This window comes from Neurospora tetrasperma (genome assembly GCF_000213175.1).
Source record: "Neurospora tetrasperma FGSC 2508 unplaced genomic scaffold NEUTE1scaffold_81, whole genome shotgun sequence".
Classification (NCBI taxonomy): Eukaryota; Fungi; Ascomycota; class Sordariomycetes; order Sordariales; family Sordariaceae; genus Neurospora; species Neurospora tetrasperma.
The window spans coordinates 2231502-2252587 of record NW_009799179.1 but is presented as its reverse complement, the minus strand read 5'-3'; the positions used below and the strand labels follow the sequence as shown (position 1 = coordinate 2252587).

Here is a 21086-nt window from a genome sequence, read left to right as displayed (position 1 = left end):
CAGGTTGTCTCTATCGCCAGCTGAGTTCCTTCATAGCTGGATGAAAAGAAACACAATGTCTAAGGTAGGTATCATGCCCATCAAGAGAAGGGATGTTACACTTGGTGACGGGGTCCTCAATGCCGCTGTTGATGTTGGGGGGAAACAACGCGGGGACAGTGGACGCCGCACGGTTGGTGCGTTTAACGTTACTTACCTGGCGCTGGCTGGCCAAGAAACGGGCAAGGGTATGTGATGCGCCTGGGCTGCGTGAATCCCCGGGCCCCGAGGGGTGGGAGCCAGTAACTGCCTCGGGCAACTAGGTGGGGGCCCTGGGGTTGGTAGTGTAGGTCGGTAGATACGAATCAGGCAAGTGGAAGTAACAAATCCAACTACTTTTGCCTAACTGGTGTCGGATACTGGAGGTAACCGGGGTGCCAGCCCAGTACCTTACGTAAGCTGGCATCCCTAGCAACCTTCTAATACTAGATTTTCTATATAAGGGATTAACCCAATACAGAGATCTATACAATATATAGTCTGCATCCTCTATTTAATCAATACCCCTGTTCGTACTTATATTCTACAATTAAGAATTTTATACACAATAATCACCGATTAAAGTAACTCGGGTAAATATAATATAATAATTACCTACCGAAGTAAATAAAGTAATATAATGCAATAATATTTATTAATTTTAAGACCGCTAACGAGGTTATCTTTAATAAATCCAAAGATTAGTATTTCTAGAAAAAGGGATTTAAAAATAAAGCATTCAATAAGAAATTCTAATCGTTTATTAACCCGGATCTTAAGAAGCGAATCCCTTAACCTAATACTCCTATTAAACCGTTAGTTACTAACTTTTAAGAACCTTCTAAGAATATCTAAATTTAATAATAAATTTTTAATATTACTAAAATAAATAACGGCCCCCCGGCTATTAGTACCTGGCTATTTTAAACTACCTAATCGATTATAATCCCGGCTCGGACCCTAACATTTACTTCAACTCCTACTAGTCCGCCTATAAAGGTTTTCTTTATAGCTAAACGTTTAAGTTTCACATTTAAATCTAACTTCTATAATTATAAAACTATTCTAGCCAACTACTATTACGAGAAGAAAATTTAGGACAAATTTATTACTAATGTTAATAATATTAAAAATTAGATTAAGAAATATACTATTAAGAAGCTTTATTTAATTTACTTCCTAAAAACTGAAATTATTACTATTTAATATAATAAATTCTATACGTTAATTAATTATAACCCTGTAAGAATTAAGGAAGATACTTATACTAAATATTAGGAGAAGGTCCGCCTTACCTACGCTCTAAAGAATTAGATTATTTAATTTAAAGAATAGGAAGGGATTATAACTATTAGCTAATACTATAATATTAACAAATATATTAATTTAAAGAATTAGTATTAAGACTTCCTCTATATAATAAATAAATTCCCCGGGTCCCTACTTACTACTTAGATTATAGTATATTATTAAATTAAGGATAATAAATTTTATACCTTTATAAATATAGCCTGGAAATTTAAATAAACAATCCTTAAAACGTTTTTATTAAATAAAGGTCACTCCCAAATCTATAAGGGTAGTATGTTCAGAACGGCAATTATATATACTAAATCTAATAGGGACGCTCCTAATAACCCTTAAAATAATAGAAGTAAAAAGCCGGCCAATAACTATTAAAATTATTAAAATTATAATAAATAATCGAAGAGGGCTTACCCTATATATAAACGTATAAATTACAAACTTAAATACTATTAATATATTAATATAGTGAACCAACCGGGTAACTTTAAAAAAAACTATTATATATGTAAATAAATTAATAAGAATTACTAAAAAGACACCAAGTTAATAGAAAAGATTAAAAAATTCTTAAAAAATACTAAAATTAACGAATCCTACTAAAATAACGTCAGTAACTTTTAATTTAACGGCCGGCGGGTCGGTAATATATATTGCGAAGCGAATTTCCTAGTACTAAAACCCTATAAGGATAGACTAAAGTACCTATTAAAGAATTTAATAATTTTTAATTTAAATATAATAATCTATATCTTTAATAAAGCTAGTCGGTTTAAAGGTTTCAAACCCACGAGAGAGGGAGACTACATTTAGGCGGGAGATATATTTATTACAATCGAGGGATACGGTTTGGTCTACTTAATATTAAATAACAACGAGAGCTACCCTATTAATTTTAAATTTAATAATATTATACTTATACCTAAAATAATATATAACTTAATATCTCTAAAAAGGTTATTAGAAAAGGGACTATATTAGGATTAATTTTTTAATTTAAAGTACCTTCGCTTCTATTTAAATAATAACTATTTATACCGTCTCTCTCAAAATTCAACTAATTTATATTAAAATATATACTTCTCGAAATACATACTAACCAATCCTCTTTTTACATATAATTTTACCAGTTTACTAATAAAACTATTAAAAAGCTTTAAAAGGGTAATACTTTACATTAATACCTTCGCTTTAATTAACTAGAATTAGAAACCTTAGCCTAATTAATAAATAAAGAATATAGAGTACGCTTAAAGGGCCCCAATCTTATTTATTATAATTCTTATATAATAATTAAAATAAAGCGCTAAATATATAGAGAGGTCCGCAACGCGCTAGAAAGTCCTAATCTCCGTCTCGCTATTAATTTCTTTAATTATCTCCTAATTAAAATACCCAATAGAAGTACAATATCGAATTTAATAATTATTATAAATTATTAGTTCGGGAAAATATAATTATATTATTTACCAGACCAGACAGCGGATTCGATTATTACTATACTAATATCGCTATTTAATAATTTTAAACTTTATTACTAAATCCAACTAAAGGTAATTAAATATAATAATAAAATAATTATAAATAAACCCTATATTACTACCTTCGTAATTAAATATAATATAATTCTTAAACTCTTAACTCTATATACCCAAATATAAAATAGTAGTACCAAACGTTCGAGGGGTATAATTAAAGAGAAGTCGGTACTAATAAGAGAATTAGTAAATTTACTATAAAAATTCTAGAAAGAAATAATAATAGTAGTAATATACTTATTAAACTTAATTCTACAATAGGAATTCAATTAAAAATCTCTAAAAGAATACTTTACTATATATATAATTAATCGCAACGGCGGTTAGTAAAGACTAATATTATAATTATCTTACTTCAAAATCTATAATTATAAAATATTTATATTTATAATTAATATTCTATATAGTTAAAAGCGAACCTAAAAATTCAAACGACGCGCTTAGGTTAAATATTTAATCAATTACTAATCTAATAATATTTATCGTATCTAAAATCCATATATAAACTAGGTAATTACAACGAAAAACGTAGTCTTTAATAAGGATAAAATCTTTATAAATATAATTAAAGAACTCTATAATACCTTTAATATCTCCCTTAAAAAATTAGCCGTACAACTAAATAATATCTATTAACCAAAATTTAATATATCCGACCTATTACCAACTAAAAGCGCTAAAATAAAAGATAAGGAAACTAATCTAATCGTTAAAGCCCTACCCGCCGCCAATAGTACTATAACTTCCAAACTAACTGAATCTATATATATATAAGAGGAGGGACAATATTAAGAAGGCACTAGAATTCCAATACTAGAATTACAACCGCAAAATAATCAGTAAGCAATAATAATAAATAAAGAGGAAATAAAGTATCCTACTCCCCTAGAAAATCTAATATTATTCCTTATTAATAGTTTTAATATATTATACCCCTAATAAACCTAACTAATATATAATAAATATCTCTATTAGGTTAGGTCCTTCTTAATTACTTTAAATAAAATAAATATTAGGTTATATAATAGACAGCCTATTAATAAAGAAACCCTTAACTAATTAAAATATATAACTACTAATAAAAAGGAGGAAGGAAAAAAATTCTCTAACGACTCGAAGTTAATTAGAAATATTATAAATCGTTATAATGACCTTAATACCTTAGCTAATTTCTATTAACAAAAGTTCCCTCCTCCCCTTCAAGTTTATAGAAACTTTAATTATTATCCGTTTAATAATCTCTTCTATAAAGTAGAACGAAAATATATAAAAGATTATAAGGAAAAGAAATTATAAATGTAAATTAATAATTACAAATAATATACTAATAAGATTATTAAATTATTCGGTTTAATATAAAAATATATATATAAATTTAACGTAGAAGGGTATTACCTTAAATATAAAGCTCATCTAATAGTTCGAAGAGATTAATAATTATATAATAATATACGAAAAACATATATTACTTGATGCGGGAGCAGTAGGGTAAAATAATGTATTGTGAAGGATGATGTCCTCTAAGAAGGTTGATGAGAACGACTGCTTCAAGATGGGGTTGATATATCCCATCGCAGTCGTTATCTTATCGGGCCTGTCTAAGTGAAGTGAAGCGCGAGCCCGGCAGGCAAGTGCCTGCCGGGAAGGGGCAGGTCCATGACCTTCACCACCAGAAATCTATGTAGATACATTGGTCCGGTATCAAATGCCGGCGTACAAAAGAAACCTTGCTGTCCTCAGCAATTATCGTCTCCTTCAACGATATTCTCCTTCTCTCATTTCTGTACCCCGCGCTTACTTCTTCGAATCGGCTCCCTGTGCTTTTGCCAGTATTCCCTAATCAGATCTGGCGCGTTCATTTCTCCTTCTTCGACCCATTCGTTACTCTCGTTGCCATATCCCTTCCATTTTATCCAATACTGCATTCCTGTGGGCGTGTCTTTGTGTTTTAGGATTGCCTGCACCTCGTACACGTTGGTTCCATCAAGCTGGTCGTCTACCACTGGCCCAGGAGGGGGGAGCGTTCTTGCGAATGGATCGTCGCCAGCGGCTGCCTTCAGGTGGGCCACGGATATGACTGGGTGTATTTTCCATTGCGCTGGTAAGTCCAGCTCGTATGCCAGCCTCCCGACGCGTTTCTTGATCTTGAATGGCCCGCTGCGTTGCTGTGACAGCTTTCTTGGTGGGTTGCCAGGGAGATGATAGCCGTGGTGGAGCTTCAGGTATACGTCATCTCCTTCCTTGAATTGTACGGCTTGATGTGCTTGGTCGTATCTTCTTTTTGCAATGGCGGTGGCGAAGTCCATGGCGAGGGCGGCGTCTTTGCGGATATGCTCTCGCAGGGCGGCGTAGTCTGGTTCCGGTATCCCGGCGTCGTGAATGAGGTCGACGGGGCCGGGCAGCTTGAAGCCGTAGAGTATTTCGTGTGGTGAAGCTTTTATAGGGCTGGACAAGGTGTTGTTCAAGTTCCACTGGAGTGCCGGGAGTATCTCCGTCCACGGATTGCCTGGTTGCTCGAAGTAGTGGTATCTCAAAGCGATTTCCACTGTTTGGTTCTTCCTTTCGGACAGTCCGTCACTCTGTGGGTGGTAGGCGGTCGTCATCAACAACCTCGTGCCTAGTTGTTTCCACAGCCCCCTCCACAAAGCCGATGTAAATTTTCGATCTCTGTCAGAGATGATAGCCTGCGGAATTCCCCAGTCTGCCATCAACAGGCTTCTTATCATAACAATTGACCATTCCTCGGCAGTATAAGTCGAGTGCCCTGGCAGGAGGTTGGTTCTTTTTGATACTGGGCAGGACATCGTCATCAGGCTATCGTAGGTGTCGTGTCCGGGTACCTTCCAGGGTGTATCGTTGCTAGGGACTGGCGGAAGGGCTACTATAAAGTCGATAGCGATGGTTCTCATGGGGACGTCCGTGGTTCGAATAGCCTGGTAGTCGCCATTGGGTTTATTCCTGCTAGTGCGGTTCAATTCGCAGCCGGGGCAGTGTCGGATGTATTGCTTAACCAAGTATGTTTTGTTTGGGAAGGAGACGGATTTCAGTTCGTACAGCATTCGGTCCCTCCCTAAATGGTGCTTTTGGTCGTGTGCTTCTTGGAGAAATTGTTGGATTAGGTTGTGTGGAATGCAAAGGGTTCTGGATCCGTCGGCTTTTCTGTTGTAGATCAGACCTTTTCTTTGCTCGAAGGGATGCCCGTGACGGAAAAAGCTTTCGCCGTCCTCGGTGCTGCCTTGGAGATCCTTCAAGATGTCGGCGTACTTTTTGTCTGCTTTGTATCCGTTGCTGAATGCGTCTATCAGGCTGTCGTCCATTTGTGCTTCCGAGTACACGTGCCAGACATTGTCCAGCGTAACCTCCTCTTCTTTCTTGCCGTTGCTTTTCAACCTACTCAGGGCGTCGGGTATGGTGTTCAGGCGCCCTGGCAAATGATGGACTTGCAGATTATATTGCGATAGGTAAACGGAGGCGTTGATCAACCTTTTGTTAGCCCTATCCGTTGAGCCGGTTTGTAGTGTTGTTTGTTCGATGATCCCCTTTGTGGCGGCGTGGTCGGTCAAAATGACGACTGTTTTCGTGGAGGAATGAATCATGGTCCGCAGTCTCTTCACGGCCCATACCAGGCAGGCGACTTCCAACTCGGACGGTCCGTATCTCAGCTCGGGGGTGGATAAGCATTTGCTTAGGAACATAATGGGCCTTACCTCTGTCGACGGTATAGGGTTCCTGTCCCATGGTGCGGTTGTGTTGCGATGGAACACCATAACGCCGAATCCGTTCTCGAGGGATCCATCTACCTGAACGAACAATTCCTTCTCTGGATCGAAGTGGTATAGGATCGTGGGTTCCTTGCAGATGGCGTCTTGCAATGATCTGAAGGCAAGCTGTTCCTTTTCGTTTGGCTTGAATCGCGCTGAACGACAGTAGTTCTGCCGCTTTGTGATGTTCCCCACCTCCAGCTTTCCTGTTGTTCGTCCTTCCTTCAGAAGCTCGACTTTCCTTTTCTGTAGCGGCTCGACGAGTTGGGCGTAATAAGGAATTAGGTGTCGTAAGAAACCGGTGCTCCCGATATATTGCTCCAGGGCTTTCAGGTGCTCCGGGAACCGGATTCGCCGAAAGGCGTCAATGCGGTCTTTAGTATTGGATAAGCCCAGTGAGTCAACTCTGAATCCCAGCAATTCCACGTCGGGGAAGCCCAAAAACGATTTCTTGGGGGAAATAGCGACTCGCTTCTTGGTGAACAAGGTAAAGACTTGGCGAAGGTGCCGAAGGTGGTCTTCTTTTGTGTCCGAGAATATCACAATGTCGTCGATAAAAGCCTTGCAAAAGCTAGCGTATTTTGACAGGAGTCGATCCATATATCGTTGCACAAAAGCCGGTGAGTTCCTATAACCCATCAATGCCACTGTTGGGGTTTCCAATCCTCGATGACTTATCAGTGTCAATCTGTCGCGATGTGGTGGCCAGACGCCGAATTGGTAGAAGAAAGCTGTTGCGTCGATGACTGTAATATATGCTTTTCCTCGTAAAGCGTTGATAATATCGGCTTGCAGTGGTAGTGGGTAGTTGTCTGGGATGGACACTCTGTTCAATGCCCTCAAATCTATTACCACTCGTCCTTTCTGTTCCCCGTGCACTGTTCTCCATACCACGAAGACTGGGTGGGAAAACGGCGTCGCCTCCATTTGCCACGTCATTTTTCCTTGCGCGTGTAGCTCGTTGAAGACTTTGTCGACGACGTCCTTGTCCTTTTGGCTGAGGGGGTAAACTCTAGAGTTTACCTTCTGGTTCTGCCATCCTTCTACCAGCGGTACTTTCATCATGTCCTTAGTCTCCATTTCGATGGTTGTTCCTTCCTGCCATATTTTTGGGAAGTCCTTTACCACTTTCGCGAGTTGTGTGGTCCATGATTTGTCGCCGTCATAGATGTGCACGCCTTCTGGGGACGTCAGCTCTGGCTGGTTGGCGATTATCTTCAGTCCCAGGGTGGATTGCTTTTCTGGGGTTCGGGGGACCGGGGGTTTGCCGTTGATTATATCGTGCACTTGGTCTGTCAATGGGGTCTGATTGGTGTCGGTGGGTTGTTGTATCGTGGTGGCTGGTGGCGGTTCGGTGAACGGGATTGGTGTATTGTTTTGGGCTACGCTTCTGACCATGGGTGACAGGGTAAATTCTGCGTTTACCGCTTCCGAAGTGCTGTAGGCTGTTACTTCCGTTGTCGCGGCCGTCTCGGCGGGCGTTGTCGTCAGGGCTGTCCCCAAGGCCAAGGCTTTTAGGGCGCCGGTCCATGATGCCACGAAGTAGCCGCTGTCTGTGATTTCGTTGATCGTGCCTAGTTGGGAGTTCTTTCGTATAGTTATTGTCCCATTGGTATTGTTTCGAACCATCACGACTCTTGGAGTTTTGTGGTTGATTCTGGCGTGCATCGCGGCGGGGTGGCTCGAGTTGAAAGTGAAAGATCTGTCTTTGGGCAGCGGTTTATAATTCACCATAATCATGGTTTGTTGTCCCGGAAATAGGATGTGCTTTTGTGCACTTCTCACTTTGCGGATACAGGGTGTTCCTCTTGTTTTCACCTCGAATGGGAACTTTGCGTTGAGTGATTTGAGACTTACTTCCCTAGTCTCGTAGTCGATGCTTCCGTGGTACGGGGACATAAAGTCGTTTCCCAGTAGAACGTTTGGTGCCAATTCGTCCATTACCCATCCGGACTTCGAAATCTTGAGTAGGATGTCCTCGTCTTTGTCGTCTTTGCTTGGAATGTACAGTGTAAAGGTTGCCCACTCCTCTACCTGCACGACGTCTTTCCCGATTCCTCTCAGTTTGGCCTTCCGTTTTTCGGTGGTGTGTTCTAATTGAGAAAGGAAGTCTCTGCTGATCATTGTTCGGCCGGTGCCGGGATCGATGCATATTTCGCTCTTTTGGGAGTCGGGGTGCGCTTGGACTTGAACTCGTAGGTGGGTGTAGCTTGACAAGGCGTTGGCTTCGGGAATGCCTTCTGTGGAGAAAGCGTTGACGATGCGTGGCTTGGGCAAGGTCGCCTCCTTCTCTGGGTTGTTCATTATCGTCACTCTGTTGTTGAAGGAGACTGTGGGTTGGACCAAGTGCGCTTGGTTGACTTTGGCAGCGTCGTTTTTAATCTTGCCCTTTGCAGCGAATTCACATGTCTTCAAGTGCTTGAACAACGCGTTCCTTGAATCCCAGATGTGCTTGCAGTATCCGCACGTTCGTTCTGGTACGTCCACTGGTGAGGGGGTGCGGATCCGTTCTCTTTTGACAGCCTTGGTTGTTCTGCACCTTCTTGAATGGTATTTGGCATCTACTGCACTTGAGAAACTCTTGTGGCATTTGTGACACGTAACCGATGCGTCGAGTACCACGTACGCGTCTTCTTCGACAGATCCGTCGTCTGATGGCGCATCCGACGCCAAATAGCCTGCGTCTTCCTCGTCGTCCTTTTCCCGAGCGTGGTGAGGTCTGTGCTTCGGCATCGGAGAGTCTTTGCGCCGGTTGGTCGGCTTCCAGGCGGTGTCTCTGTCTTTGTCACTTCGATACCTGTCACGTTGAGAGTCACGGGAGCGGTCGCGGTCGCGATTGTAGTATGAGCGATCTCGATCACGGCTGCTGTTTCTGGAGTCGTTTGAGTGCCTCTGGTAGTCACGGCTTCCGCGGCGTTCACGGTTGTCACGTCGATTCCGGTTCTCACGTTGGTCACGGTTGTCGCGGCGGTCACCATATCGTCGTTCAGAGTACCGTGGAGTGTAGGGTTCTCGGTATTCTTCACGTGTGCTGGCTAGGATCTGGGCGGCGCGACTGCTTGATGATATGGGCTTCACATTGGGGTAATATTGCCTTGCTGCTGACATAAGAACTTCCCTGGTATCTGATATTTCCCTCATGTATGATTGGAAGTCCTCAAACCGAGATGGTGCTCTCAAATATTGCTTTATCCTCAAATCTAGGGCGGCCCAAATCTGTGTCATAGCGCCCTGCCAGTTCGTTTGGTTCGAGTCCATAATGCCCATGGCACGAGCATAGCGCAATTTCTTCTGGAAGTGCATATCGTAACAGGATTCGTCTTCTGCAATATTCCTCAACGATAGCCGGCATTCCGTAAATCTTCTTGTGGCTGTAGCTGAGTCTGGTGCAAAACGAATGAACAATGCGTCGATTGCTACCAAGATGCCGCTATTACGGATATCGGCTCGTTGATCCAAGGACAGCTCTGTGTTCCACCACAACAAGGCACGCCCGCCCAGCAGGGTCTGGAAGATAGACATTAATTGTGATGCGTTTCGATCTCCTGTGTTTGGGTCCTCCAGGTAGGTTTGGATCCTATCCCTGAAGGAGGAGACGTCGGTCCAAATCACCTTGGTCCCGTCGCGAATCATGCCAATGTCGTCTTCGTCTCCGATCCATTGTGGGTCGAAGATGCCGACTTCCTCTGGCTTGATTTTTGTGTAGGCGTCGGGGTCCACGACGTATGCGGGGCCGGCTTGGGGTTGAAAGGGTGCGGCTCCTGCTCCTTGCTGATGGGGTAGTGTAAGTGGGGTAGGTGTTGGATGTCCTCCTAGGTTTGGTAGTCTTGCAAATCGTCCATGGACTTGTGTTGACTGTGTGTTTTGCTGGGCAGTGGAAGGCATCATTCCGGCTAGAATAGACTGTGCAGTCTGGTATGACGTCAGGTTGTTTGTGCTTGTCCATACTTACGTTGGCGGGGGTTGCGTGGTGGTTGGTGTGTTTATTGCTGGTTGATTTTGCGAGGCTTGTTGATTTTGGGAGGCTTGTTGGTTTTGAGGGTTTCCGGCTGGTGGGAGGGGGGAAGAAGAGGGGGCAGGTGGGTTGTTGGGTTGCCCTGGGGGCTGCCCGCTGCCAGAGTTCGAGCTCATGGTTTGGGGGCTAGGGCTGGGGTTGTTGTTGTTGGTGTTGTTGTTGTTGTTGTTGGTGAAGTTGTTCAGGGAGATTTGCAAGGAGTGTTGTGATTTGATTAGAGAGTCAAGGGAATTGTTCAGTTGGCCCTGGACGTCTTTTATAGTTTTCACATCGTCCTTGATTCCTTTCAATTCGTTGGTCAACGTACCGTGGCTGTCTAACAAGGTGGCTTCCAGATACTCCACGGTGTCCTTGTTGCCGCCCAACTTTGTTGGTCTCACCCATGGTTGTGCCTTCTTGCCTGGTTCCGCTTTCTGTTTGCCTTTCAACTGTGAGGGGCCAGGGGCGGGATCTGGTACTTGGGACTTCGTGTAGACGAGTGGCGTATCGTCTTCTGTGGCTTCGAGGTCATCCTCGCCGGGTGTTTTTGACAAGGTTCGAGACATCGTGCGTGTTACTCTGGGGATGGATGGGGGCGGTCTCCTGCGTTGGCGGCTCGGAGCGTTTGCGTCCGTGTCTGACGTGGTTCCCTGGGTTGTCAACGGGTTGCCTTCTTCGTCGTTTGTCGGGGAGGTTGGGCTCTCTGGTAGTTCCGTTGTGATTGCGCCCAGGGGTAGTGGAAGCTTGGTTCGCGGGAGGGACGGGTCGGGTGGTTGCTCCGACGGGTCGGAGGGCTGTTTCCCGGACATCGTACCGTTATTCTACGTATAGTCAGCTCTTCTTGTTTGGATCTGCGTGTCTTCTGACGAGGATGTTGCGAGTTGCGGCTTATGAGGGGATTTCTGCGTTTGTGACGGGTGGAGAGCGACCTCCGACGGTTACCTGGATTCGCCGTGGGGAGGGGGGAAACCTATAGCATCAGTCGATCTAGATCGAACGGGTACCTGAATTCGCCGTCTTTCTGGAGACTGGATCAAGGTGTTGCGGTGAACCCCAAATCGTGAGCGGTCAGCATCAAACGAAAGGGTGATGTAGGAAGGGGTGTAGACTCGTGCTGCGATTTTGGGGGTCTTCTTGATTCCCGCGCGAGTACCTGAATTCGTCGCGCTTGGTTTCTTGAAGGGTGCAGGATTGGGAGGTGATTGTGAATCGGGGCTCGTCAGAAGTCGGGCGCCAGAGTTCAAAGTTTGAAGAGGTGATCGGGGGTCGTCGCTCGAGTTGGTCGCGCGAAGGGTCTTATCGATCGTAGAGGTTTGCGACGGCAAGTGAATGGGTCGCGGGTGGGGTGGTTTGTCGATCTCTTGAGTGAAGGGTCGACTTTTGGTGGTTTGGTTTGGTCAACTAAATCTTTTTAGTTGCAGCTACCATTTGATGCGGGAGCAGTAGGGTAAAATAATGTATTGTGAAGGATGATGTCCTCTAAGAAGGTTGATGAGAACGACTGCTTCAAGATGGGGTTGATATATCCCATCGCAGTCGTTATCTTATCGGGCCTGTCTAAGTGAAGTGAAGCGCGAGCCCGGCAGGCAAGTGCCTGCCGGGAAGGGGCAGGTCCATGACCTTCACCACCAGAAATCTATGTAGATACATTGGTCCGGTATCATTACTATTCTTATAATCTAATTATTTAAAATTATAATAACTATCGCCGTCTACTTTAATCTCGAATTTAAATAATATAATACGGTTAATACCTTTATTAACATAGTATTAAATAAGACTATTTATATAAAATTACTACGCAATTAGAAATATAAAAGTAAAGTATTAAAATTACTACGTACGCTATACAAATTATAGTACTCCCTACTACTTTAATAAAAAGAGTTTACTAAAACTCTTATAGAAGCCGGCTTTACCCCTATCCTTATAAAACTATATATACTAATTAAAGAGAGTATAATTATCTTCTTCTATATTAATAATATTATCTTCACTTACAAACCAAAATATTCGCCGTTAGTAAAGGGAATAAATATTACTCTTAAATAATACTACTAATTAATTAATAGTTAAAATATCTAATAATTTTTAAATATTAAAATTATTCAAAACTACTTATAATACCTACTCTAACTATCCTAATAAAAATATATTCTCAAAATAACCGAAAGAATTAAATAGAGGAAGAAACCTTCTAATACCCCTATAATAATTAAAAAATTTACTTCTTAGCTTTAATCCTCTACTTAATATACAATTAAATCGTATTAATAAACAATTAGTACAATTCTATATTTCTCTATTATTACTAAACTTAATATTACTTTTATACTATTCTAATTAATTCGCTTCCTAATTAACCCTAAACCAACTTATTATTCAACGGTCGAACGAATAAAAGCGTACCTTCGTAGTATTAATTATTATACCCTCCAATTAGGAGGAGGTAACAAATTTAAAATTTATATTAACGCATCATTTATTAATAATACTAATAATCAAAGAAATTTCTAAGGGTTTGTAATATAATTATTTAATAATATAATCGATTAGCGTACTAATAAGTAAAATACTATTACTACTTTAATAATTAAAATAGAATTATTATCCTTCGCCTAAGAAATAAAAGAAGGTATATAAATAAAAAAACTTTTTAACATATTTACCCTCCGATTAAAAATCGAAATTATCCCCCTCGGTTATAATAATAAATAAATAATACACTTTATTACTAAAGAAAATTCTAAACTCTAAACTAAATTCAAATACATCAATATTTATAACTACTAATTTAAAGAAGCTTAATAGTATAGTATCGTTAATATATACTATATCCCCACCGGCAAAATAATCGCCAATAAATTTATTAAAGCATTTAATGCGCGTAAGTATTAAGAATTTATAAAGCAATTTAATATAGTAAATATTAGGGAGAGATAAAGAGAGAAGAGAAAATTAGTAATAATAGAAGCAAATTATCTAATTATAATCAATAAAAAGGATTAGTTAAAGAAAGCGATTAAGGGATAAAAATATAGGTTAGGATTATTATAAGTATAAACTACCTTCTTATACTATATAGTTAAAATAATTTCCAAAAATTGAGAGGCACTAATATAGTAATTCAATTGTATAAGGAGGAAAAAGTCAAAAAGTTTAGTCCTGATAGGATTCGAACTTACGACCTTCGGGTATATTATTTAAAGATAATCCGCTAACTATACTAATAAATATATTTAAAAGATAGTAAGCAAATAATTAAAAATAATACCCTAATATTCTAACTATTAAACTACAGGACTAGGTAATTTTATTATTAAAAAGAGTACTACTAATTTTCCCTATTAATAGAGAAATAATAATAGGCAATACTTTTAAAGGTAACTACTAGAAAAGAGATAGGAAGGGTGTAAAATTTATAAATAGCTTCAAAAGACAATAGCCTCCCTAAATTCCAATTCAACTAGGGGGGTATATCGGATATTAGAGGTAACCAGAGTGCCAGCCTAGTACCTTACATAAGCTGGCATCCCTGGCAACCTTTTAATACTAGATTTTCTGTGTGAGGGATTAACCCAATATAGAGATCTATATAATACATAGTCTACATCCTCTACTCAATCAATACCCCTGCTCGTGCTCGTATTCTACAACTGGCAGCAGGGGAGGCCAAGATGGGAACTGTACAATGGAAGGTCGAGGTCGAGGAACTCAAGTCCGCCTCTCTGTCCGTATGACTACATGTAGTAGAAAGACAGCAACGCCAAAAGAGCCTCAGCCCAACGACACGAGTTTCCCACCACACAAGCAACCAAAAAGGGAACAGATTCGGGACCGAACAGCAACTTCGATTGGTCTTTGATGATGGAAGAAATGCCCCGTCAAAAGCTTGCTGATTCCGAAAAACTTGATCTTCTGTCCGCAGCTCCTTGGAAGAAGAGCCACGGAGCTCGCCAAGTGGGAAGGAAAAAAAAGCCCTTTGAAGACCGACTTCCCAAACAAGAGGTGAAGGAAACGATGGCATCTTGGAAGGTCAAATCCTTCCTGCAAATCTGCAAGGTGGAGGGAGGTTGTTGAGGCTTTCTTGCCAAGTTCGGCCATTTGAAGTATCGTCATCATTGTCAACATACGACCAGGACCGCTGTCAATGTCTTAGGTTGCCTTTTCCCCATTCTCCGTAGCGCCAGGTACCAGTATCTTATACCCGTACATCTTCCGGCCTTCAATCTGGCGATCTCAGCTTCCTACGCTTTCATCCAGCGGAGGTCGTTGTCGCCGTCACGGCCGGGGGTGGATAGTCACGATAGTGCAGGCCCACTACCTATCCTACCTAGTCTAAGTAATTGAGATCGATTTTGATCCAACATGACACCCTTCATCGTCCGCTTGCACCGAATTTCGTCCGTCGCACCATTGCGTTGACGCCCGTCATCTCACATCTCCACCGTCAAGGGCCATCAGCCCCACCAGTCCTCGTCACACGACAGCGCGCGCGCGCTCGCACGACAGACGATGGCGGTTTTGACTTTCGAACGCGACTCAAGTAGCGGCTCATCCCACTTTGGTGAGAGAGTCTTGTGATAGAATCATAGGATAGGATAGGTAGGTATTACATACATGGTCACACCAAGTGGGCTTCTTCTATGCTAAAGTAGGTAGTGTAGAGAGGACAAAAGTCTCAGCGAGTCCTTTCTGTATTTTCACCTCAACACCTCAAGGTGAATATGAGCCATCATTTTTTTCACCTTCGCGGTATCCTCCCCGACCTCACAGTCGGTATTGTTCCCTCTTTTCCCTTGCTCACTTACTTGTAGTACGTGTGTAAAGTAGAGCTTGTTCAACCCCAGAACTGTATATACTGTACGAGCTGTGGCAGCCAGCCAGCCAGCCAGTTTGTAATCGTAGAAATCACTAACAACAACGCCAACGCCAACAGAAATAACTGATTATGGACCCCTCCCTTTTCCCTTTTTACTAACAGATTGGTAACACAACCAAGACTGACGGAGGACAAGAATTCCAAATTTCCTTTCTTTTGAAAGCTTTTCCGCTTTGGTAGTGCAGCAGACCAACAAGCACTACACTTAGTGTAGTAAGCAACAGCTAGCTGAAAGGCGGACAGACAGACAGACAGACAGACAGACAGCCAACTTTCGGGCTAGTGTACATTGATTGATAGGACATGCATTCAGCTTTCTTACATATATTGTTGTTGCTGAAGATCATCCATTCACCCCAATTCGTTCAGCCAAAACGAGCGGCTGCATCCGTCTTTCCGACCTCCGTCCTTCCTTTTTTTTTTTTTTTTTTTTTTTTTTTTTCCCCGGCTTTTGACTTTGCTTTTTTACTGGGCTGTCTTCAACAAACTTTTGTCTCTTATCAACCGAAGCGAGTAACCCATTCCCTCCCGGTTGGTTGGTTGGGAAGCTTGCCCCGGGCTGTTATCGACAATGTTTTTTTTTTTTTTTTTTTTTTTTTTCATGAGCGAGTTGGTTAAATAAGGTGAGACTGTCATGGGGACAGTTGGGCACTAAAACTCTCCCCAGCCGGCCAACAGCGCCGGGGTGTAGTGCATACCTAGGTAGGCTCTTGGTTTCCCCCCAGAGACGGGTATCTTTTACAGCAATGTAAAAGCCGAAAGGCTGCAGCGGGAATGGATGGGCCTTGGTGATGTCCATGTCCACTATTTGGAAAATCTTGGTTCCACCGACGACGATCTTCCCGCTTTCTGCACCCCCGTGGACAAGGCCTAACGAAAAAGGAAACTTGGACTAACAGACTTTTTGAAATTGCCTTGTACATCTCGGCTTATGTACACACACACAGACTTTGCATCGTGGCCTGCCCGGATTTTACTGATTCCACTAGGTAAATTCCCGATAGGTTTACCATTCGGTAATCCTAGACAATGGGGATGTGCAGAGCATAGGTACTGAGACTAACGAGTTACGACTTTCGGAGGGGAACTGCGTGATTGTCTAGGCGATGTCACGGTTAATCGTACATGTATTGTGATCGTGGGAGACTAGCAAGAATGTAACTTTGCCTGTGTTTTGTAATTCGATAGATTTTATTCCCCGATAACTGTTATGCTGAGAGAGTTCGCTATGTTAAGTCTCGGAACTCAGACGGTTCTTATCAGAGGCGGGAGAGTAAAGCTGAATGACTCTAAGCGGCGTAGCGTTGGTCATCAGGCTTGTGGCATCGAAAGCTTTCGATGACATGGACGCTGGTTAGACTTGCGTAAATACCACTGTGAGAAAAGCTCGCCGTCGACCGGTTTATTTAGCCCAATTCCCCGAAGCTTCGGTATCTGAACAGCCGAGACAGGGTTTAAGCAAACTACAGAGTATTCCCATTCTTCAACAAATCTTCATCACCTTCACTTTTCTTCTTTGAGACCTCATTTCGGTGAGTTTTCATGGCTTGCAGCCCGCCCACTATCGATATCGACAGCCGCGTCCATTAACAGGTATCTTCATCGATACCACATCTCTTATCATGTAGTATCATCTCATCTCAACATCTCACTTTGTTTTCACACCAGCTCCCACCTAGCCAGCCAGCCCACATTCTCCCCGGCATTTCTCACAATACAGAGCCTTCCCTCTTTCGTGCCCGACTCTTTGACCGTATCAAACGCCTTCTCGGCAGAGATTGCCCCAACCGCCGTACCCTTGCCCTCGCTAAGGCTGTATGCCCCGGCCGTCACGAACCCGATCAAGTCCTCCTCGCCGGGGCACAGCGGATGGCCACCGCCAATGTCTGTCTGATTAGCTGTAGGCCTAGGGTAGGGTAATGGATCCCCGGACAGGAGAGACTTGGCCATTAATTGTTTCCGGGTACCCTGACCGACGTCGCGAGGCATATGTGGTGCTGCGTGTGCTGTGGTGACTTTGGTAGACCTGCTGCCGCTTTTATTGCCGGGGAGTTTCTGAAGCCATTGATCGCGGAGATCCGCAGGTAGAGATCCCATGCCGGCCGCAACCGGATCAGTAGCGGGTACCTCCGCCTCCGACGACGGGACGGTCGTCGTTGCTGAAGGCCGAGATGGAAGACGATATATCCTGGCGCACGCGTTTGCAACGCCTCTGGTTACAAATGTGATGTTGACTGATATGATCGACCGTGGGGGAGGTCTACCCGAATCTACCGAGGAGATAAGAGCCTGAAACTCTGTCTTCTTCATCTGCTCAATCGTCGTCAAAGACGGCACTGTATTTTTGTGGACCTTCCCCAACTTGGCTGCAGCTTCAGCCTCTTCCCCAGGCTGAAGGTCCATTGCATTTGGATCGACATCCGAGGTTGATTGATCCTCGGATGAGCTCGGCGAAGGATCCGTGGGCAAACCGAATAGATGCTCAAAATCGCACGCTAAGCCATCTCCAATCTCGCCCTTTCGTCCAGCGCCGAGATCCAGCGAGGCCCATTCAATGCGCCTGCCCTTCGGTCGCCGATCCCAGGCCTTCTTGCGCTGCGCGCGCTGCTCCATCTCCCATACAACACCCGCATTCGTCCCAAGAAAATCCCCAGGAAACCAGGCAGTCCCTTGTTCAAAAGCAATCTGCCGCTGCTCATTCAACCCCCCTAGCCGAGGATTGCCTCCAGTGGATAAGGGATAATGGACAATGCTGTACCATATCGGCAAAATACATTTCCATGGCGCCAACAGCGTCCATGTCCCCTGTGCCTGACCACCAGCTGCCGGTCTGGAGGCGAACGCGATGACTGGTATAGGAGGGTCCGCTGCTGTGACTTGCATCTCTTGCCCTGGGATACTGGCGCCCTTTCGGCGATTGATGGACTTTTGTGGTGGTAGACTGGAAGCTTTGAAGCGAACATCACGGTCGAAGAGCCCATATGGCTTCACCTGTTCCTCAACAGGCCATTGTGTCAAAGTATCAAGCAGAGCAGAATCGCTCACCTTGCTGGCGGTGTCGACCCGCTTGGGAGGATACGACAATCGCGGGTCTTTGATTGAAAAGCCCAGTACTGCATTTTTAGGAAGAGAAGCGGGATTTGTTACCCCAACTAGAGAGGAGAAAACCTGCCCATGGCGCTCCTCGGTATGATATGGTTGGAGCACAGCAAGCAACGTCTCTGTGGAACCGGGTCCGGTAAGCTCGATGCTACCGATTTCGAAACGCAAGTCCTCGATGTGAACTTGGGGCGTCTGCAGCTTTGCGAGCTTAACCAGCTCGTCGAAGAGTTCAAGGAAGCATGAGGGGTGTGTCCTGATTAAGATTTGTCGTTGAGTCTTCTTCAGCTCGGTAGTGTTTGACTCGGGCGCAGCGGTCTCGGCGGTCGGGATGGGGTTCCATAATATCGTAGCAGGCCCGATGTCCCTTCTCGAGTTCCTTTGCCGTCTGCTCACCATACCGCTCCATGTCCTCGTACCACTTCTCCATTTCCTGCCACGGTTGCCCCATAGACTCTCCTGAACCAGCCCTAGTGCCTTGAGAACCTGCTCAATGCCTCCCGCTGCTCCATAGAGCCTGACCGTGCTCATGTAACTTGTATCCCAGAAAACAGTTCCCTTTTGTCCAGAAGCTCGGTGGGTCGGTCGATAGCATTTTTGCGTCGGGGTCAAAGGGATCGCGAATCGCCACAGAGGCTTGGTTGACTCGGTCATTGTCGCTCGTTTGGCATGCCATAGATGGGTAGGGAGCCAGGTCTTGTTGATCTGTCTCTTTTTGAATTTGGACTTTGGCTTCGGGGGCTCGTTCAGGGTATCACGTCGTATCTTGGGTCTCGGGGCTCTCGTCTGGATTGTCGTCTTTCCGGGCTCGTCCTTGTTCTCTCCCCCGGCTTCATTTTGCAACGCTCTTTTCCTCTTCTTTGCGGCCAGTTTCTCGAGTCGCTTTGCGTTTTCGGCACGTATCCTGGCGCGTGTTGTACGTGGCCGTCGTTTCCTCGCTTCGACGGTCGGTGTGTTGTCCTCTATCATCTCTCTTTTGGCTCTGTCGCGCAGCCTCTTGGGAACTCTCTTAGCGTTGTGACTCGCCGTCCGCCGTCTCATCTCGCGCGGGACCTGCTGGAACACCCGGGTGGCGTTGGCGCTCTTGCATTTTCGCATGCTCGTCTCGAGGGCCTTGATCTCGAATTCGCGGGCATTGAGGAACTTTTGGAGATCCAGCTTTCCATCGTCAAGGGCGGCGTCGGAAGGCTGGCTGCGAATGTTGCGTGCATCTTGGAACTTGACGCGTTTTTGTGGCCGGGCTGGAGGACGCGATTCTTTGCCTTGTTGGTTCTGATTCAATGGGGCTTCCTTGCGCTTCTTGGAATCGGCCGCCGCCTTGCCTGAGGCGGATTGTTTTTTGTTGTTATCCATGGCGACTAGAGGTACCTATGGTTCCTTGAACATTGGCGTTGTTTGTATCCGGCGCATGGAGGTGCCCGATTGGGGTGGTGGTGGTGTTTTACTTGGAGGAATTGGAGTCGGGCAGGTCTTGCTCAATGACTGTATCACTGGCGCCGACAGACAAGGAACGAATGAGGAATTTCTGAAGCTCTTATCGGGCTTATCAGTCAATCAGCTAGCGGGTCCTAGCGGGGAAGGTGTCCCCACTTGGGAGAATGTCCAAACTCAGGTCCCGTTCCTTGACGATTCCGCGGCATCCTGGACAGCGCTCTTGGCGGTCCCTTCAGTGGCGTAACACCGCATTTCGCCCCCCCAGCATCACAGCCGGAGCCCAGACTGGGAAGCTCGGCATTCCCCAGTCTCGAACATCCGGATTGTTCCAACATCACCTCCGCTATCCTGATGAGACTACTGTAGGAACAGTTTGTGGTGAGTGTGTAGAGTTAGTTCTCCAGAGTCGTAATTGACGGAGTGAGGCCGCAAAGCGAATGGACACCATTATCCTCATCGCCATGCCCGTTTGACATTAGTTCATTTAATTTAAGGGGCTGCCTGGACATCCATCCATCATATCCGTGGTGCCGCGGGCGTAAAACAAATATGCCCAGGAAAATCGTTGGGCTAAAGAAAGGACTTTTTCCAGAATCTGTCATGGAAGCATTACTAACCGGCAGTCCAAAGTTCTCATTCACCCACACACACATCTTAGGTCTTTGCTGTCTTGTTGTCTTGTTTTGGTCGATAGGGGGGTAATACGGAATACCTTACGTTACAACTGTGTTCGTCCGCGATACATGCCAAGCCATCCCTGACACGCCTCAACGGCACAACTCCAGCTTTTCACTTTTCTCACTGACCTGAGAGTTTGTTTCCGAGTCCCGTTGCCGCTGTTGCCTTGTTGGAGTCTCGATATCGCCGACTTGGTCCGAGAAGGGAACGCTCACGTTGCGGCAGGGAACCTCGGCGCCCCTTTGTGTCGGCCTCAACCACGGGAACCTGGATCGAACGGTCCGGTACAGTTACAGTCCTGAGACCACGTACCGTACTTTGGAGACGGCCGACGGAAATACCTGCTGAATCCGACGCATGTAGACATGGCAGCCCTC

The 21086-nt window shown here is 44.3% G+C and overlaps 1 protein-coding gene across 1 annotated transcript; it reads right to left on the bottom strand.

Annotated features, from left to right (window-relative positions):
* Positions 1 to 17018: 17018 nt before the first annotated feature.
* Positions 17019 to 19950, bottom strand: NEUTE1DRAFT_149569 (uncharacterized protein; the record flags this gene model as incomplete). Its single annotated transcript, XM_009857249.1, has 1 exon — positions 17019 to 19950. The coding sequence occupies one exon, from the start codon at positions 19948 to 19950 to the stop codon at positions 17158 to 17160; it is 2793 nt and encodes a 930-aa protein (XP_009855551.1).
* Between the last annotated feature and the right edge of the window lie 1136 nt (positions 19951 to 21086).